Here is a 20,651-nt window from a genome sequence, read left to right as displayed (position 1 = left end):
TTTTTGAACCTTCAAAGTGCAATAAAATATCGACTGTAATATTCGCAGTTTTACCACTTTCATGGGGGGCCTGCGCCCCTAACCCTGCGAATGTGGAGGGCCGACTGCATACAGTTGGAAAATCACACATATTTACATACGGTGCTGGACTGGCGAACTGTCCATGGTGTTTCCCGGCCTACTGCCCAGTGAGTGCTGAGACAGGCGCAAGCACCCTGTGACCCTGATTACGATAAGCGGTTTGGAAAATGAATGAATGTATTTACATAGATAGAAGCCAATTCCATTTACATGCAGGCTATCCCAACGAATTTCATGTGTACATAAAAAAAGTTAGTTCTCTGTTCAACGAAGAATGAGAATGTGACAAACCGTTTATAATAGACATTTGACTGGATCACAGATACGAGTCTCTGGACTGCAGTTTTACTTATCAGTTAGAGCATGACTATACCAAACCTTTAACTAATTATTAACTTTTGTGTGTGATAAAAATTACAGTTAGTGCAGAATGGTCCTTTTTTTTGTTGGCAGGAGAGTAAACGTACAACTTTTGCGTTTTGGGCGCTGAAGGAGGGGTAGGGCGCCATACACGGTAGAACCGCTACTGCAAACATATACAGTTACAGGCTTACTCACCATTCCAGCGGTTAGTCCCTCAGACGGAAGGTGTCTCTCCTGACGGATGTGTGCTTGATCAATTCATCAGCAACAACATCGTCCAGGTTCTAAACTTCTGGAGAGTTTAGGCGCCATGTATACAATGCGGAGGTTGTCAGTAGCTTGCATCAGCACTGTGTTTGTAATTTGCCCACTGGGTTGGCACCTACTGCACACCTGGCTGGCCTAGAAGGTGTCTCCTCTCTCTGTGGTCCTTCTCAAGATTTCTCCTATTTTTCGCTAGCATCTGGGTTTTTTTGAGGAGTTTTTTCTTGCCCGCTATGAGGATCAAGTCAAGGGGTGCCACCCTGCTCTGTTTGTTGTAATCCTGTGGGCATGTAAAGCCCTTTGAGACTGTAAACAGTGATATTGAATTTTGCTTTTGAATCAAATTGTATGTCAAGACACCCACCATTTCAGACTGGTCTCAGATCATTTGTATAGGTAAGAGACAGATAAGATGTAACATTATTTTATATATATTTAAAAAAAGAACTGATTTGTGAAAAAGGCTCATAAGGACCCTTGACTTGTGTAATCACTGGACATAAACTGTAATCATGGTTTTTCCTTTGAAAGGGGATGTCTGTAAAAAAAGAAAAGAAAACTGAATGTGACTCGGTTATGACCCCCTTTAGCAGCATCCTGCCTCAAAGCATCTTGTTTTCAGCATCATGTTCTGAGGACATGTCTCGTAGGGGGGGGGGGGGGGGGGGGGTGTGTTTAGGCCAGCTTTAGCAGGTCAATGTGTCTGCTGTGGACAGGTACAGGGTGGTGGACTGGCCCAGGTCACCTAAAATAATCCCAGATTAAAACAGTCAGATCAAAACATATCAGATTAATCATCCTTTCACATCCTTTCATCATTTTACAGCGCGTCTATATTATTGTTGTGATTGTGTGTATACATGCACAAAGTCTGTTATCTCTCTGCTTTTCATTCACATCATATTTTCTTCAATCTCTCTCTTTCTCTTTTCACATGCACATGCACATACACACGCACACACATGCACTCACATACACACACGCCCACACACACATCAATACAAAAAAAAAATTGATTAACAAACAATTCCCTCTACCATCAAACAAGTAAAATGAATTCCAAACAGAGAAACTGGCACAAGAAATCAACACATACAAAACACACATGACGCAAATCGGTACGCTGATCGCCACTTCAACAAGCAGAATAATGCAACCGACCTAAATATCGTTCGAACACGCAGTGGCGGATTTAGATATGGGCGGCATCTTCCTGGGGGCAGCACGGGGCTTCCTCACATAAAAAATCGGAATGGCGACATTTTCGCGATCGGATTTCTATCGCTCATTTGCACGTCAGGTCAATGATATCATTTCACCGTGTGGGTCAATTCACCTTGTCGAGGTGGGCACCTAGGTAGGGGGAGCAGGGGAATCTATCAAATAGCGCACCTCTAACTTTGTACAGGAATAATGCAATTAGGGAAATCAGTCACACTACGGAATGCCAAATACCAAATAAACCACAGTTCATTCATAATAGGATGAACATATAGTTTCACAAACATATTGGTGCATTTCTTCTGGTTTGTGCGAAATTGTCGAAATAAAAATTACAGTTAGTGCAGAATGGTGCTTTTTTTGTTGGCAGGGGCTGGGCGTACAACTTTTGCGTTTTGGGCGCTGAAGGAGGGGTTCGCCTAGGACGCCATACAAGGTAGAACCGCTACTGCAAACACTCGTACAATCACAGGCTTACTCACCATTCCAGCAGTTAGTCCCTCAGAAGGGAGGCATTTTTCCTGGAGGAGAAACAAAAGTTAAGTCACAAAGTTAAATATTCACGGAATATAGCATCATTTCCCGGTGGGTGCTCACCTTTTCGCGTGGGTGCGCGAGCTCCCGAGCACCCACAGAATCGGTGCCTATGCCCTGTACATCCAACGTTTTAAGGATACAGCTGCTGATGGATAGATTAATTATCTGAACATCTTGACTATTCATTTACCCATGAAAAGATGGATGAATGGATGGATACATCGATTGTGGATTGATTGACTGATACGTTGATGGACTGGCTGATTGTAGAACTAAATAAACGGACATAGTTGGCAGAATTAAAGGCGAATTAAGTTCACCTTTGAGTTGAGTCAGAATAAGATGCTGTTGGTCAGCTGTTATTGAAAGTTATGTTTGTGGCGTAAAAAGTCTATGAGGGCAGAAAACCAAATGACAAATTTCACTGATGACGCTGATACTTTCGTATTAGGCGCCATGTATACAATGCGGAAGCTGTCAGTAGCTTGCATCAGCAGTAGTGCCAGTTGGCGATTTGTAGGGGGATGAGGGGTTATGCCACTCATGTTGTTAGCAAAATGTATCCCCCTTGTTAAACTGCCACCCCCCTGTAAACTCTACAGAGTAGTGTCAGTGACCATTGGGCGATTCCCCCTGTAGGCCACTGGGCCATCCGCTTTGTTGAAAAAATAACAAATCACCTGCTGACCAGTGCTATGGTAGATACATATTCGTCTTTGTCCGTGCAGGTCCAGCAGAATCCTCTCGTCTTCAAGATTTTGATCAGGTCCAGTGTAGAAACCCTGAGAGTAGGATTCTCTGGAAATGGAGGGGGAAAAAAACAGTACAATGGTACAATGAAATGTGTTGGGTGAGAAAAACAGGTCAGCTCAGCAACAAGCGCACTGGTCGTATAAAATTTAGAATATAAGATAAAAAAAAATTTCAATAAAAATGGGATGAGATGCAATAAAATATAACACCATATACATATATGAAATGTTTTACCGTGCGTAATATGGTGGAAATGGAGAGACCCTCCCCCCGCCAGTCGCACATGGTTTATTATAGGCTGTGGCTTTATCACGTGAAAGTTTACCCCATTACATTTGTCAAGTGTGATTATGAATGCAATCACCACTGACACAATTTACATTCATTCGCAGTTGTAAACTATGTTATGTACAGACAGGCTATTATACGACTGGAAAAATCGCACATACTTACATAGATAGAAGCCAATTCCATTTGCATGCAGGCTATCTTCAAGTGCATACATGAAGAAGATCAAATTAGTTCTCTGTTCAAAGAAGAATGAGAATGTGACAAACCGTTTATAGCAGACATTTGACTGGATCACAGATACAACCCCCTGGATGTTAGAATTACAGTATTGCTTATCAGTTAGAGCATGACTGTGCCAAACCTTTAACTTATTATTAACTTTTGTGTGTGATGTGGGGGTTCCCCCACCCCCCCTCTACTACTCTGTTCGCTTAACTGTGAGAACAAGAGAGGAGTTCCCTGGGGTCATGTGGTAAAATGGAGAGGATAAAAACAGTGAGAAGGGGGAAGCAATTTTCCAAACCCGACACCTGTTTATCTGTTTCGGCAGTACCACACCAAACATGGCTCTAGAAGACGTGGTGAGTTTAAACCACACATTAGACCACTAATCAAAGACTGTTCTGATGAACCTTCTCTCTGAATTTTGCTTTTGAATCAAATTGTATGTTAAGACACTCACCGTTTCAGACTAGTCTCAGATCATTTGTTTAGGTAAGAGGCAGATAATTTATGTATTATTTTATGTATTTAAAAAAAAAATGTTTTGTGAACAAGGCTCACAAGGACTCTAGATTTGTGTAACCACTGGACATAAACTGTAATCATGGTTTTTCTTTGAAAGGGGATGTGTGTTAAAAAAAACGAAATGAAAACTGGATGTGATTAGGTTATGTGATTGGCACTCTTTTGAGTTAGATAAATAGTTCAGTTGCGAGGAGATTTTTGACGGGGAGGGTTTAGGCCAGCTTTAGCAGGTCGAGGAGTCTGATGTGGACAGGTACAGGGTGGTGGACTGGCCTAGGTCACCTAAAATAATCCCAGATTTAAACAGTCAGATAAGAACATATCAGATCAATCATCCTTTCACATCCTTTCATCATTTTACAGCACATCTATATTATTGTTGTGATTGTGTGTATACATGCACAGACAAAGTCTGTTCTCTCTCTGCATTTTCATCCGCATCATACTTTCTTTAATCTCTCTCTCTTTTCACATGCACACACACAGACACACGCACACAGTGTCTAAATGCATGATTAACAGATGCAGCTGTGTTCACAGTGCAGTAATGTGATGAAAACGTACCTGTTTTCTGAGCGTGTGCAGTTCACCGCAGACTTTCCTGAAACTCCTTTCCAGGTCTGTATATTTCCCCTTTAACTTTTCCCTGTCTCTCCTCTCCTTTAAGAAGTCCTCCTTATACACCTGGGCCTGACAGACAGAGACAGACACACAAACAGCCAATCACAACTCACACACAGGAGAAAAGACCCGCCCACGAGTAAGGGGACTAAACTCCCATCATTCCCGCTCTGCGACCACTGTTTACCTGATGCCTCCAGATCTGCAGGGTCTCTGTCTCCTCCGTGTGGTGACTCTCCTGCGCCTCCTTCAGGGCCTGGAGGAGAACCATAGGGAGAGCTGCATTAAACAGATGACTTTGATGTCAATCAAACTGTGAAAAAAAACCTAGTCTGTTAGTCTTTGATGTTTGTGTGGATGGTTTGAGAGAACTTTATTTCTGTGCATAGTGTCTTTTATAAATCTGATCTCCTAATATGATGAATCAGTTGGCTTTACCTCAGTCTTGACCTGACACTGTTTGCTCTCTCTTGTTGAGTCGTTTGATTTCCTCCATCTGCTTCTGCCCTCTCCTGGTCAGAGTGTGGAACTGCTGCCTCAGGCAATCTGCATCTTTCTCAGTCTCCCGTGGCTTTGAACTGAGATTACCACCACACCCCTGTAATCACACAAAACCAATCACAAATCAGCTAATTACCACACAAAGTAGTGCTAGGATTTCTAAAGTTAGTATTAATAAAGTTGGTATTGGTAAAGTTAGTACTGGTAGTAGCAGTATTCGTACAGTTAATTTCAGTGAAGTCAGTATTGGTATAGTTAATATTGGTAACATTGGTAACATTAGTAAAGTAGCATTAATAAAATTAGTATTGCTGAAGTTCGTATTGGTAAAGTTACTATTGGTGGTATTAGTAAAGTTAGTGTTGATAAAGTTAATATTGTTAGTATTAGTAAAGTAGTATTAATAAAGTTAGTATTGGTACAGTTATACAGTATAGAGGTATACAGAAGTATACAGTATGGAAGATACTGTATACAGAGGTATACTGTAGTACAAGAGATGGGTCAATGTTAATATTAATAGTATTAGTAAAATAGTATTAATAGAGGTAGTATTGGTAAAGTTAGTATTAGTAAAGTCTGTACTGGTAGTATTAGTAAAGCTAGTACTAATAAAGTCAGCACTGGTAAAGTAAGTATTAATAAAGTTAGTATTGGTAAAGTTCGTATTGGTAAAGTCAGTGTTAGAGTTTAGTCACCTGCTCCCTCTCCACAGGAGATTCTGTCTGTGATGATGACTCCTCTTCATCTTTTCTCTGTCTCCTCCCTCTTTCCTTCTCTTTCACCTGTTCTGTCCATCTGCACTCAGTCATACTCAGTCTCTTCTTCATGTCTATGAGCTAATCGAGGAGAGTTCACATTTCACTCACATTTCTTTGACCCCACATAGTTTAATCACAGTCTTCACACACTTTACTCATTTAACCCACATTGTTTAATCACAGTCTACACACACTTTACTCATTAAACCCACATAGTTTAATCACAGTCTACACACACTTTACTCATTTAACCCACATAGTTTAATCACAGTCTACACACACTTTACTCATTAAACCCACATAGTTTAATCACAGTCTACACACTCTTTACTCATTTAACCCACATAGTTTAATCACAGTCTACACACACTTTACTCATTTAACCCACATAGTTTAATCACAGTCTACACACACTTTACTCATTAAACCCACAGAGTTTGATCACAGTCTACACACACTTTACTCATTTAACCCACATAGTTTAATCACAGTCTACACACACTTTACTCACTCATTGAACACACATAGTTTAATCACAGTCTACACACATGTCTCTCTGTCTTCACTCATTTTCATTCCTCCCTCACACTGGTTTCATAACTCTGTAGTACGAGTTGAATCTCCAACACTTCCCAATGACACCAACTCTCTTTTGCAATTGATTCCTTTAGTGTTAAATCATGTTTTTACAGTGTCAGTTCAACTCTATATTCAACACTTTTGCCTAACACCGGAAAATCTACTTTGAGAATTTTGCTGTGTAAAATTCATGGGCATGACAGCCCACTTGTTTGAGGGATTCCCTTAAAACGCACGTGTTGAGGAGGTGGGACAAAGGTTGACGGACAGTGGGAGGCGAGGGCGCAACTCAAAACTAGAGCGTCATCTCAGCTGAAATGTTTTTGGAATTGCGCTGAATGAGCGATATTGGTAAACGATGAGGCACTTCATTGCCATCTGTGATGATAATTCTCAAAATTACACGAGAGCTACATCCAAAACAGAGGAACGCACACTTTTTTCCCCACGTCTTCAACTGATTTCTTTCATTCTGAAAGCTCCTTCATTTGGAACTTGAAAGCGTACCTGAGTGTCTTCTCCTGTTGATTGGGAAGATTGCAGGTGTGTCATTGCACCGAATCATACTATTCTGTCTCTTTTCCTTTCCCCTCTTCTGCACAAAACAGACTGTGACACATTCTTTTGTCCGGAAAGTAAGAGAGGGGATTTTATGATGAGCTTATTTTTCAATATTCAACCCTGAATTACTGAAGTATGACTCAGCTTGTTTAGCAATTAGCAAATTCCCATTGCGCGCGCGCGTATGTGTGTGACCATGGATTTTGATGTGAACTAAAAAGGGAACAAATTCACGCAGAATTCGTAAGCACAGCACTTCACTTTAAGTAGAAATTTTTATTAAAAAATAAAATAAATGCTTATGTAGGTGCAAAAGAATATGTCACATAGACTTAGTTTCACAGGATTGTATTTGCATAAGACTTGCAGTTAGAAGTTCCTTGGCAATGAGTTGAAAAAATAAAAAATCGTAAACCACCCACGATCATAAAACTGTCAAAGCACTTCAGTTTAGTCTGTTGAAACCGGCTGGTCAGCATACAGACAGGGATTTGAAGCGTTTGTACTCTGGTCCTCAAGCTGCAGCAACAACACTGGAGAGTTTTCCAAAAGTTCTGCTGTTATTAGAGTAGATGAACATGTCTGAGATGAGTGTAACCTACGTATATTTCCCTGTTGTGTGTTCTAAGTGTAAACATGACAATTAGACAAACTGACTGATTTTGATAAACGAGAGCCAATACAGAGCTGAGTGTGACAATGTCTTTCTCGGTATCCAATGCTAAGGCCCTCGTCTTAAGACCTGAGAATACATAGACTGGCACTTTTCAGAAGGCCTGTAAATGAGTAACATACACTATATTACATGTGTGAGACAGGCTTAGTAAGGAACGATAATCTAAACACGTTTCATTAATGAAATCTATCAACAGCACATCAATGTAATCTAGAGTCAAAAATCTATGCTCCTAAACCTTTAATCCTTCTTTTAGATATGTGTTGTTTTAATCAATTTTCTTCCTTCTCCTAATAATGTGTCTCTTATCTACAGTGCAGAATAATGTGCAGGTCACCAAGGTAAACGTTACATTCAGACCAGTGGTGACTAATCATTAGTCTTAACTTGTCACTCTGTCACGGAGGTCAAGTCAAGTCAAGTCAAGTCAAGTCAAGTCAAGTCAGGTTTATTTATAAAGCACATTTAAAAACAACAGCAGATGACCAAAGTGCTGTATAACCAAAATAGCATGAATCACAATAAGAGCACAGAGACCAGTTTAAAAAACAAAAACAAAAAAAAGATCAATAAGACCAACCAAAGAAGAAGCAATTTTCATACTGGGTTAAAACCCAGGGAATAAAGATATGTTTTAAGATGGGACTTAAAAACAGGCAGTGTAGGGGCCAGCCTTACATGCGGAGGGAACTCGTTGCATAGTTTGGGGGCTGAACTGGGAATTATACCAACCCAATAAAGTCATATACATACAGTTATTATAAATATACTCACTTAAGGCCTTAAACAAGAGCCCCAAACACCTTAGTGGCACCTGAGAATCAAGATCATTCACATTAAGTACTGATAATAATTAATAACTGGCTAAGATCTTCAGAGGGTTTATCTGATTGGGTGAGTCGTGGTGGATGCCTGGTTTCTCTTGGTGCTGATTGGACAAGTTCAGTGGCAGTCAAGACAAGGTTTATCCAGGTCTGAGACGCACATCTGAAGATCAGACCTATAGGGATTGAAGAGTTCATGAGAACTAAAACATACAGTCTCTCTTTCTCTCTCTCTCTCTCTCTTGTTCTTTCTATGTTTCTCTGTCATTATCTCTCTCTCACTCTCTATCTCACGCACACACACACACATACACAGACACACACACAAACCACACACACACACACACACACACCACAAACTCATATCACACACATTCCGTTTACTTACAACCGAATTTCTTTGCAGCTGAATTCCACTATTGGTGGCAGGTCATCCCTCAGTGTCTCTAAAGATTCATCATTGCAGGTCATCCTGCAAATTAAAACAAAGGTAAGAAGACATTAGAATGGAGTTTTATCGCTCTGTGAAATCTTTTTGCACAAATCTATGGATTTGTTCATATTTATACATTCAGCAAAATATGCTTATGTTAAGTTTCAGCTATATTCAGCTATATTTCTCAATATTTCCAAACCCAGACTTTTCATTCCATTAGGTGTGGTCTGTTGGTGACTGAGGTAACCAATGGTAACAGAGAGTTAAGATCTGCTCTTCAGTTCCACACATAAGTCCTGTCTCCACCAACACCAAAGAACTGATCAGCACAGCTACAGTATTTCTACAGCCAACACTGACTCATCACCACAGCAAACTGAATGCTCCACAAGAGTGGAGATCTTTCATTCAGATTGAACGTGGAAGGTCTACTGTGTTCCAAAGAATTCTGTTGTATTCCAACTGAGTGTTCCGGAACGCAACAGACCTTTTATTTAACCTGAATTCCAAGTTTCCTCTCCACTCCTCTGAACCATCATATGACAGCGTGAGAGAGCAGATAAACAAACAATCTGTTTGTTTGTTTGATAAGCTACAAAAATTATGCACTGAAACACAAGCATGCATGCAATTGTGTGCACAGACACACACAACTGTACAAAGAGAGGAAAGGATGGAGTGACAGGGAGAGAAGATTCCTCATTTCTGTGGAGAAAATACTTACCAGTACTTGTCTTTCTCATCAGTAACCAAATAAGCTGTCAGCCTTTTAACTGTACTGTGCTTAAAGTTCTTCACCTCAACACTTCTGAAAATGCTGATGTGAAAGAAGATAGTGTTAAAGGTACAGTGAGAATATTAAAACACTTATTCCCATGATTATATCATGTCAGAATGACCAGTTATGACAAAGACATATGTAGAAATGTGCCCAGTGTTTTACCTGTCTGGATCGTATGGAGGTTTAGCGGATGCATTCAGAAGAACAGACGCGTGGCCACATGTAGACGCTGCAAACTGCACAGAGGAGTGAATGAAATTCAACTGAGTTCAATATGAATCAGTTCAGTATGATGTGCATGACTCCTTTCACTACAGACACTGTAACAAAGCAGCCTTATGAAACACCAGGCCTGAAACTGCATCCATCACCACAGACAGACATGACAAGACAATATTTTATCATACAGATACACTGTGAGAGAGGAACAGGACCGGGCCTGATTTGAAGACGCTTTTACCATTTGTCATAAAGAAAAATAAAATGCTCATTCTTGTAACTGTTAGTTTCATTGTTGAAGTTATTGATTAAAAATAAAATAATTAAACAAATTAAAATTCATCATAAATATGTTAATGGACATGCAGTTCATGGACATTTTAATGTTGCAAAATTTGATATGACGTTTTAGTCTCGTATGAGTTATATTAACTTTGCCTTACAGAGTAAAATCATCTATGCTAAATGAGCTTCTACAGAATTAAACAGGGCACATTTTTTGCTCTTAAAGTCTTAAACTGGATCCATGTTAACTCTGCAGGAGCGAAGTGTGTAGCACTGTTGTTCTCACTGTGTAGAGTCAAATAACATGTCAAGTCACAAACCACGCCCACTGATCCCTTCAGCTTCTGAGAAGTGGCATTTTGAAGGAGTCCTCAGTTCCCTTCAAAATGAGAGCCAAAAACTCGTGGTTTGTGATTGACATTTTGGGCGGAAGTAACAAAAATTACTTGCTATAAATGATAAATGTCAGTGGAGTTTATGAAATCAACTGACAATTTATCACTCCATTTTTCAGTTGCATTCCATAATTGCTCACGATGATATAAGCTAGTTGATACACTTGTTGCATAACACTGAGTTTGCAAGTTCGAATTGTCCTGTATTGTTATCTGTATTCCCCCATGGTTTGCATACATGCAATGGAAGTGCTTCCATGATGTATACAGTTGAATAATATGTATAGTGTTCCCCAGGTATTTTCTGTGTAGTTTGTTCGCCTTGCGAACGTTGTTTTAAGTTAAGCCTTTGGTTGCATGTTTTAAGTTAAGCCTTTGGTTGCATTCTTTTGTAGTTATTCTTGTTTACTAGCCCATGCCCACGCCTTGTCAGCTAAATAATAAGAACAGCGATGTAAGCCACTAGATAATTTATTATTGGCGCTCTAACATTACGGTAATGCCTTCATACCTCATTCTCATTTCGTACCATAAATAATCAACTGTTAGGTCTTGGGCATGTGAATATTTGTCTATTCATCTATGCCCCATTAATGTGTGCACGCGTTTATGTCACCCACTAAGTATGTTGCACCATGTAAATAATACAGTTTAAGCTTATACTCTATGGGCATTAACGTTGCTAGTTTGTTGGATTGTATTATTACAAATGTTCCCATTTTTGTGTAATGATAATCTTCCATTTTGCTACTTGTATTATGGTAACATGTGATGTTGGAGTGCCACCTTGTGGTCAATTTGAGTAGAGACACCTTTGTATGGTTGTACAGCCTTTCTTGTGGAAACTTAACCCATGCCAGTTCTCTAATGTTTACTGTTGTCTGTGTAATGTCTACCTCTGCCTGCCTACCACTATATCTCAAAAGTCTTCAGCTGGAAAAGAATGCTGCTGCCACAATCCTGACCAGAACAAGAAAGACTGACCACATTACACCTGTCTTGGCCTCTCTTCATTGGCTCCCAATTCATGCAAGGGCAGATTTTAAGGTCCTCTTTTACATGGGCTTGTGTTGGCCTACCAATCTGACTTAATTACACCCTATAGACCCCTTGCACCCTATACTCTCAAGATTCTGGGCTATTAGTCTTTCCAAGAGAAGTTAAAAAGAAGTCTGCTGGCAACTGAGCCTTTTCCTACCGCTCTCCCTTTCTCTGGAATGGTTTACCTACAGAAATTATGGAGGCAAACTCTCTTTATACCTTTAAAACCAGACTAAAGACTTATCTATCTCCTTTAACTTATGGATAATATCATGTTGATTTGACTTTGTTATAGACATGTAAAGCCCTCTGAGACTAAACAGTGATATTAGGCTCAAAATAAACTTGTATTATTATTATTAGTAGTAGTAATATTAGCATTAGTATTACTATTAGTAGTAGTAGTATTATTAGTATTAGTATTATTATTATTAGTAGTATTATGTACCGATCTTTCTCTAAATAAATAAATGAATAAATAAAATTACGTTTGTTAAAAAAAAAAAACAACCTTGGATGTTTTCACTGATAAATTCCAGGTCGGTCCTTAATTTCTTTGTTTTTGTTTTTTTCTTGTTTGTCTGTCTCAAACATCAGTTTTTCGTAAACTCAAAGGACTCAATGTCGCCCCCCCATCTCCTCCTACTGCTATACCAGAGTATTGTCCAACCCATCCTGCTCTACTCTTCCACCTGTTTCTTTAACATGCTCTCTGTAACAAACTCCTGCCAAATTCACACACGTATTACTAATATTGCTGCCAAGATAATAGGCCTCCCCACACCCAACCTCTCAGAGCTCGATAGTAGGGCCATCACACGTATCACAATCACAACAGCACAGGACACCACACACCCACTCAACTGCCACTTCACTGCACTGCCCTCTGGGCGTGGGTACAGGTCCCTGAGGTGCAAAAGGGCTCGTTTTGGTTCCCCCTGCCATAGCAGCCCTAAACAGAATGACTCTCAGAAGGAACTAAGGAATCCTGTCTACAAGTTAGTGTGTATGCATCTATGTTTACCTATGTGCACAAGCACCTGTGTTACCTATGTGTGTACAGTGTGATGTTGATAGCGTGATGTTGATTCTCCCTCGTGTACAGTGCTGTGGAAAATAATTTCCCTCCGGGACAATAAATCTAACTAACTAATTATCACGTTTACCTGTTTCATTCAACTACTAAACTTCTTCCTGTGAACATACAGTATATACACTGTGTATATGCATATATTTATACACTCTAGTATTTATACAGTCCCCTGTATAAATACTAGAGTGCACAGGGCCATATTACTCTGATTCTGTGTGTTTTCCTTGTGTACCAAACTTTCCTAGACTGCTCTTTATAATTCCTGGATTGCCTTCATATACCTATTTCTGTGTTCAAATCTTTGCCCGTTTCTTGATGTTGATTTGGATTTCTGGAGTGCTCAATCTCTAGGGACACATGAAATGTTTAGCGTGCTGTGTGAAATGAATTGTTTTTTTTTATCTCCTACCTTGTTTGGCTTCTGCAGTGTGGCACTTTCTCTCACAGGCGTTTGTACTAAACAGTGTTCAGATAGTTGTCTGGTCTGACTAGTTCCATCTTCACTCATCACTGGGGTCTAAATTATTCTACAAGGTCTCTTCTCTTTCAACACAATGTGCCTGCATAGGTTTGTGTAAGACAGTGCTGTGAGTTCTTTAAATCAGAGGTGGAAATGCTGTAGTCGTTGTAACAGACCACGGCTGTTTTCACTAATGTAGGGGGTCGTCAGGTCCGTAAACCATATTACCCATAATTCCCTGATTGACCGCATGGGTAATCTGTACCCATCTTCTCAGGTTTCACTGTAACGGTATTGGTTACAGCATTGAGCAGATACAGTGATGACGCAATTTTCGCCATAAAACCGCGGAAAATTCCAAACTCTTTTTTTCTTTTCCGTTCTTTTCCACCTCTTTCCAGCCCCGCAATGCTGCAACTCAGCGGGTGTCTCTTTTCTCTGCCGAAGAAAAGGACAGCGTAACAAAGAAGCGAGACATTTGTACAACCAAAGTTTAATTTACTTTCTCTCGCGCAGTTGCAACTTTAACTTCTACCGGCTAGTTACACTGTAACGCACACAGTAATCGACGGAAGAAAAGGCGACCGGATCCCTTTCTACTTCTTTAAATGTCGACGAACTAAATCGAGAACCCTTAAAGATCATCGGACGAGTAACGGAGCCCCGAAGATCTTCAAGTGACAAGGAAAGGAACTTCTCTCTGGACCTGCGAATCGCACTGCTCATCAGACTACCAAAGACGCACCTTCGGTCGCCACGCAATGAGCTATTCAAAGTAAGGCTGGCATCTGGGCATACTTTAGTATTAAGATCATACGCAGTTAACGTGAAGAAAGTGTTATCATTTGAATTCTTTTATGATTTTAATGTACACGCTGTATTTCATGTACGATGCGTTTTTTTGCCGTTTATTATTTTCTTGTGAAGGATAGATCGGGCATGCGTTCTCTCTCTCTCTAACTCCCTTTTTCTGATTGCACACCTCCAACATTGGGATTGCAGCGTGACTTAAGGGTTGGGTAGAGTTGTTGAGTTTAGGGCCTACTTACTTGAGACTAGCTCTCAAGTTACACATTCTTTGGTCTCTCGCACACATGCGATTCTCGTTGCCACCCCCACTCTAGTTGGTGCCCAGCACACACGCTTGCGCACTAAATCCTCATACCACGCATATCTCTTGCTGTACACATGCGCACAGCCTCTCTCCCTCGCTCCTCCTCCTCTCTTCTGTGCGCCTGCGCAGAGCCTCTCTCCAAAGAACTCCTCCCTCTCTCTTCAGTGCGCAGCTGGGCACACGCCCACATACACGCACGCACTCTCTCTCTCTCGCTCTCTCACACACACACACATACACACACACACACACACACACACTCACTCATCTCTGGTCTAACACCCATTCAGTTCTACACTGAATGCCTGTACATAGACTCATCACCATTTTGTTACCCGTTGATCATTCTATTTGCTGCTGATTATTGATTGTACCATATCAGTATTGGTTTGCCAAGTAGTATTGATTATGTTAATAAATAGTATCATTGAAATAAACTGTTGTCCTGTCTGTTTCTGCCGCAGTATCTACTGAATGCCAACCTCTGCCATCAAAGCACTCCCAATTACCTTCAACCTGGTTGTTCATGAGTGTTATGGGTTTAGTAGTGTAATTGCAATACATTAGTACTGCAATACTCTCTAAGACTGTAGCACAGTGTTACAGCTAGCTTATCCCATTAATCTTAGTTGTTTAATTAATAAAATATTGAACATCGAAATTAATGGTTAATACATTTTATGAGACTGATTTATGAGACTGATTTATAGATCCTACCACACCTACATCTTTTGGTGTCTCTGTGTTAGGATTGCAATTGCACCTACACTAACAACACCCTCAGTAACAGGAACAACAAATATTAACGACTGAACACATGGAAAAGTGGACAAATAATGTGGACCACATTCTACAAATCTCTATTTACAGATTTTTAGAGCTACAAAAAATGTAATATATACGTATTTAAACCAACATGTACAAGAGAACTAACCAAAACTACCTTCGCACACTTCCAGTGTGGGCAAAGGAGAGAGCTAAGAGTCATTGCCATGGTGACCAAAACAAAGCTCTACTGATGCATGACTGGCAGTCAGGGACTGTCCTCTGTCCTGTATAGTCAGTGAATGCAGGACACCACAGTGACTGGGCTTCCACTTACGCCAACAAGATCTCAGTGACATTGGTAAACATGCTCTGATGTTTAAAGTCTGTAGGCTTACAGATCTCTTTGTTGTTTTAGTAGTATTAGAGCTTAAATGATTTTTTTTACCAGTTTTGCTGCCTCTGAGGCTGCCTGAGTCCAGTATAAGGAGAGGGTCTGATGGGAAACAGTTACTTACGTTGGCAGAGGCTCGTTTCCAGAAGGAACTCACTGGATTATTTCCACACTTAGTCCACTCAGGACACCCACAGTTTAATGTCTCTGAGGAGGGTAAAAAAGTGTTAGTAAGGGGGGGGGGGGGTGCCAGGTTTTTTTCTCTACATATTGAGATATACAAGAAGACTGACACTCTCGTATATTTGACTTTTTTTCTTTTACATGGGAAGTTCTAGGGCTGTGGAGTTGGTACACTAAACCTTCGACTCCAACTCCTCAATTTATGGTACCACTGTCTCCGACTCCGACTCCTCTATTTGTAATTAGACTAATTATATGTCCTGCATTGACTGAGAGCACACAACATACAATGCATTTCATCACTACTACTGATTTTTGCATCACGTAGTTTTTCACCATCATCATGTTCTACAACACAATGACACAGATAATATTCCCATCTGTTTAAAATGTTCAAAAACTGCCGAATTTGCATAACTCTTTTTGCCATCGTGAATTTGTGCTATGGAAGTCGGTCTTCAATGCAAATTAAAATATGCCCTGAAAATAAAAAACAAATAGGTTAATTGGATTAGTAGCTTGCAATTTCGTATCATTTTTACGTAAACACAGCTGACCGGCTGGAGAGATAACGCGCGATCTATCTCCAAAACTTAAGTAAACCACAAGCTAACATTTTGTTTGGTTTTCAGTTATGCCAAAGTCCATCTATCAAATTCTCTAGCTATGTTTAACCATTATGGAAATGAACCTAAAAAACTCTTAAAAAAATTCCTAAAACATGCATATTATCCGATAGAGCAATAAGTTTTACAGACCAGAATTTACGCGCGAATTTTAAAGAACGATTAATCGAAAAGACAAATTGTACAGCCCTAATGTGTAGTAAATGAAACGACTAGTTAGTGAAATCAGACTGTTGCAAACAGAAGAAACACAATGGCTGACGCATAGACATGTCAGTCATGTTTCTTTCCCGAATGATATGCGCAACTTTGGGTAGAAAAAATATCTGTTTCCATCACATTATTTGTGCTCTCCCGAATAACGTTTTCGGATTTGGGTACATGCCTAATATATATATATATATATATATATATATATATATATATATATATATATGTGTGTGTATATACACACACACCTATATATTTAGGCTATATGTTACGTATGGGGAGGGGGGCATTTACAGACCGAAAAAATGTTTTTTAAATCTATAGATTGTCTTGCATTTGAAATAGAAACTATTTATCCCTCAGGTGAAGGGAATAATCTTAAATTCCAGTGATGCTAGGTTCGTGATTCTTGATGTGTTAATGTTATTGCAGTTCTCTAGGGAAGTGTGAATCACTCTTTTACAGTAATTTGCGGCAACTTGGTGGGGGCAGCTACAGAATATAGCCATCACTTTTCAATAATGTGTAGTAAATGAAACGACTTGTGACTGTTTTTTTTTTGTTGTTTGGTTTTTTTTGTTTTGTTTTTTCTTTTATAATTTTCTTAATGGAGGAAATGAACACATACAGCTAAAAACTTCAGGTTCTAAGCTTAATCTTGATGTATATGGTTTCAGGGGTAAACCAGCTGCCACACCAGGCTTTAGTCTTGCTAGCTCCCACAGCCTGGCTCCGAAAGGGCATTTTTATCCTGTGGCCATTGACAATGATATGACTCGATTTGAAGAAACAATGGCTTACGCACAGACATGTCAATCATGTTTTGTACCCCCCCCCCCTCCGCCCTCCCCCCAGAATAATAATGAGCAACCTCAAGTACAAGAAATATCTGTTTCCATCGCAGTATTTGTGCTTTCCTGAACACACACACACACATATATATATATATACCTTCGCTGCCTGGTTTGCTGCACCATGTGAGTCCATCCAGCATGTATCCAAGCAGTGTATCCTCTAGAGTCATCTTGCACTTCCTCTTCTTTGTGAAGGCATGTGCCAGGTCCTTAGACTTGCTCCAGAACAATGTCTGTCCAAACAGAGTAACAACACACAAGGACTTTAAGGCAAAAAACTCAAACATGTGATAAAGAGATAAGTCTCTTCCCTCTTCCCGTGGAAAAGAGTCAGTTGGTTTTTTTGTTTGTTTGTTTGTTTGCTTGTTTAACAGGGTATAGTGAGTTGTTTGGATCAGGTGTGTAAACTGCATGGCTACAGTAGTCCTCTGCATTTCCACAAATCACTTCCACCCGAATCAACACTGACAAATATTACCAAGTGAATAGACAGAACTGACATTTGAAGCACTATTGATGGATGACTGGCAACAAAAAAGATTATTCACAAATATTCATGCGTTAGTTAGATAGCTAGATACTTGGGGACACAGAACGAGAGAAAGAGGGAAATACACTCCCTGGCCGAAAAAAAAATCGCCATTTGGATTTTGAGCCTACAGGGTCATTGTTACGGTCTTGGGTTGCTCCAGTCGGTCAGGTCTAGCAACGTTACGTGGCAACAAAATTAAGTCAGTACCTTAATATACTGGATGACCAGGTTACTCCATCAATTGATTTTTTCTTCCGTAATGGCACGGGCATATTCCACAACGACAATACAAAGATTTATCAGGCTCAAATTGCAAAAGAATGGTTCAGAGAGCACGAGGATTCATTTTCACGTTTGAACTGGCCACCACAGAGTCCTGACCTTAGTTCCTCTGAAAGTCTTTGGGATGTGCTAGAGAAGACCTTACGGAGTGGTTTGACTCTCCCGTAGTCAACAAGATCGCGGCTAAAAATGAATGCAGCTCAGTGTGGAAATAAATGTTGTGACGTTGCATAAGGTTGTAAAAACAATGCTTCGGCGAATGTACGCCGTAATCAAAGCTAAAGGCGGGGCAATGAAATATTAGAGTGTGCAACTTTTTTTTTGGCCAGGCAGTGTATACAGAAAGTGAAAGTCTTACCTTGTCGCACTGAATTTCTTGCTTGACTGTGTCTATGAGAGTGTCATAGTTCTCCACTGGGACATCACACGTATCCCTCCCCACATAAGCTTGCTCAAACGCGGTCCAAATCTTCTGACAGTCATTCTCGCTGCAATCAACCCCCGACAACTTGTCATTAAGCAAGTTATCCAAAGCGTCCAACACACCAGTAATACTGCCGTCACCATCAGCCTGCTATTTATACAGTTATCAACGTTTATAAAGGATTCCTACTGCTACTGCCAACAGAGAACACCTGTCAATACTACACGTGTCAACCAGCAATCACAAATTCCAAGTGCGATGTTTTTACCACTTCTTAACGATTAACCGGGCTTTTTTAACGTTTTCTGCGATAAGCCTTTTTTAAATGCTTTTTAGTTAAACGTTAGAATGACTTTCCAAATATGTCAGCCAAAATCAATCGTAAAAGTATCACTACATTACAGTCTTCATACGTCTGCACGATTGATTGAGAAAGAGGTTTTTAAAGAACTCATTAGTATTTCAGACATATGACAATGCAGCAAGAAATATCTTTATCCATCTCTTTCTCATTTGCTCTATATTACAGTTAAACAAATGTTCATATGATAGAAAACTATGAAATTAAACAGACATTAAGAAATGGATAAAAATCCTGACATCTAAAATGTCATCTCCCATACCTGTTACTTCAGTCTTACCTCGACACTTCAGGGTGCAATTTTTTGTATTTTTCACATCTCTGTAAAACTTCCGTTTTGATATCTTTCGATAATGTGTGTTGTGAGCTTATCCATAGAACCAGGGCACAGATAAGAACCAAATAATTAACTATGGAAAGACCTCCTCGTGTTTTTCGCGAAACACACTCGCTCTCCTCACCAGACATTGTTGCTCTGCTTTGCTTGGATGAAATGACTGTGACCAGTGAAGAACCTATCAGGGGCTCATCTGTGTGAGTGAAAAGTGTGGGGAGGACGGTCGTTTATAAAGGAAGGACGAGAAGCCAGGAAGTTTGTCAAGCAACTTTTTAAACTGCTCTGTACTGGCGGACGAAAGCTTGTCGTAGCGGTACACAAGGTATCTCAAGGTCACGTGAACTGTAGCTCGCTTCATTCTACTCAGCTGAGTTTCGGTTCAGTTTGGTTTCAGTTTCAGTTTTATTTTTCATGTGTAGGTTGACACAGGGTCAGTGGCTTCACGGTGGCTCAGTGGTTAGCACTGTTGCTTCACAGCAAGAAGGTCCTGGTTTTGAATACAAACTGTCCCAGGTCCCGACCGTCCGAAGTCCTTTCTGTGTGGATTGTCTCCGGATGCATACACACAAACACAAACACAGATGTGATCATAACTCTTTTACACAAACAGTCTCTCCAAGTTTGGCACCACTTTGGGGTTAGTGTAACTGACCATCCTTGGGTTCAGGTTGCCAAGCTCCACACTGCCAAACTTGCTAAAAAAAAAAAAAAAAAAGATCTGAGACTCATTTATTCAAGTAAAACTTTTTTTTTATTGCAGAGAGGCATCATAAGGACTCTGGATATGTGTAACAACGACTGGACCCAAACTAGTATTTAACACCACTGGACATAAACTGTAATCATGATTTTTCTTTCAGCGCAGATGTATGATAAAAAAAAAGGAGAAGAAAAGAAAACTGAATGTTACTAAGATACAGGTTATGACACCACTGACACAGGGCAGCTGTGGCCTGAGGGTTAGAGAATCAGGCTTGTGCCCAAAAGTTTGCTGGTTTGATTCCCAGGACCAGCAGGAAAAACTCCACCCCTGGGTGCAGGCAGGCTGTCCACTGCTCCTGCACCTAGTGGTTGTGTGT

The 20,651-nt window shown here is 40.2% G+C and overlaps 1 protein-coding gene across 1 annotated transcript; it reads right to left on the bottom strand.

Annotated features, from left to right (window-relative positions):
- Positions 1-10,155: 10,155 nt before the first annotated feature.
- On the bottom strand, positions 10,156-19,703 carry LOC115806386 (ADP-ribosyl cyclase/cyclic ADP-ribose hydrolase 1-like). Its single transcript, XM_030767061.1, has 5 exons — positions 19,540-19,703; positions 18,809-18,938; positions 17,734-17,869; positions 15,888-15,970; positions 10,156-10,233 (listed from the first exon to the last, which is right to left on the bottom strand). Exons 1-5 carry the CDS (start codon positions 19,701-19,703, stop codon positions 10,156-10,158), a joined length of 591 nt encoding a protein of 196 aa, XP_030622921.1.
- Positions 19,704-20,651: the final 948 nt, after the last annotated feature.

The sequence above is a fragment of the Chanos chanos genome, chromosome 3 (assembly GCF_902362185.1).
Source record: "Chanos chanos chromosome 3, fChaCha1.1, whole genome shotgun sequence".
NCBI lineage: Eukaryota > Metazoa > Chordata > Actinopteri > Gonorynchiformes > Chanidae > Chanos > Chanos chanos.
This window is presented reverse-complemented; position numbering and strand designations above follow the sequence as displayed.

Coding starts and splice junctions, on each gene's coding strand:
- LOC115806386 (XM_030767061.1), bottom strand. CDS start 19,703: ATGTCTGGTGAGGAGAGCGAGTGTGTTTCGCGAAAAACACGAGGAGGT. Junction 18,939..19,539: donor CAGAGATGTGAAAAATACAA/AAAATTGCACCC, acceptor GGTTGATTGCAG/CGAGAATGACTGTCAGAAGA. Junction 15,971..17,733: donor CAGCAAACCAGGCAGCGAAG/GTATATATATAT, acceptor TACCCTCCTCAG/AGACATTAAACTGTGGGTGT.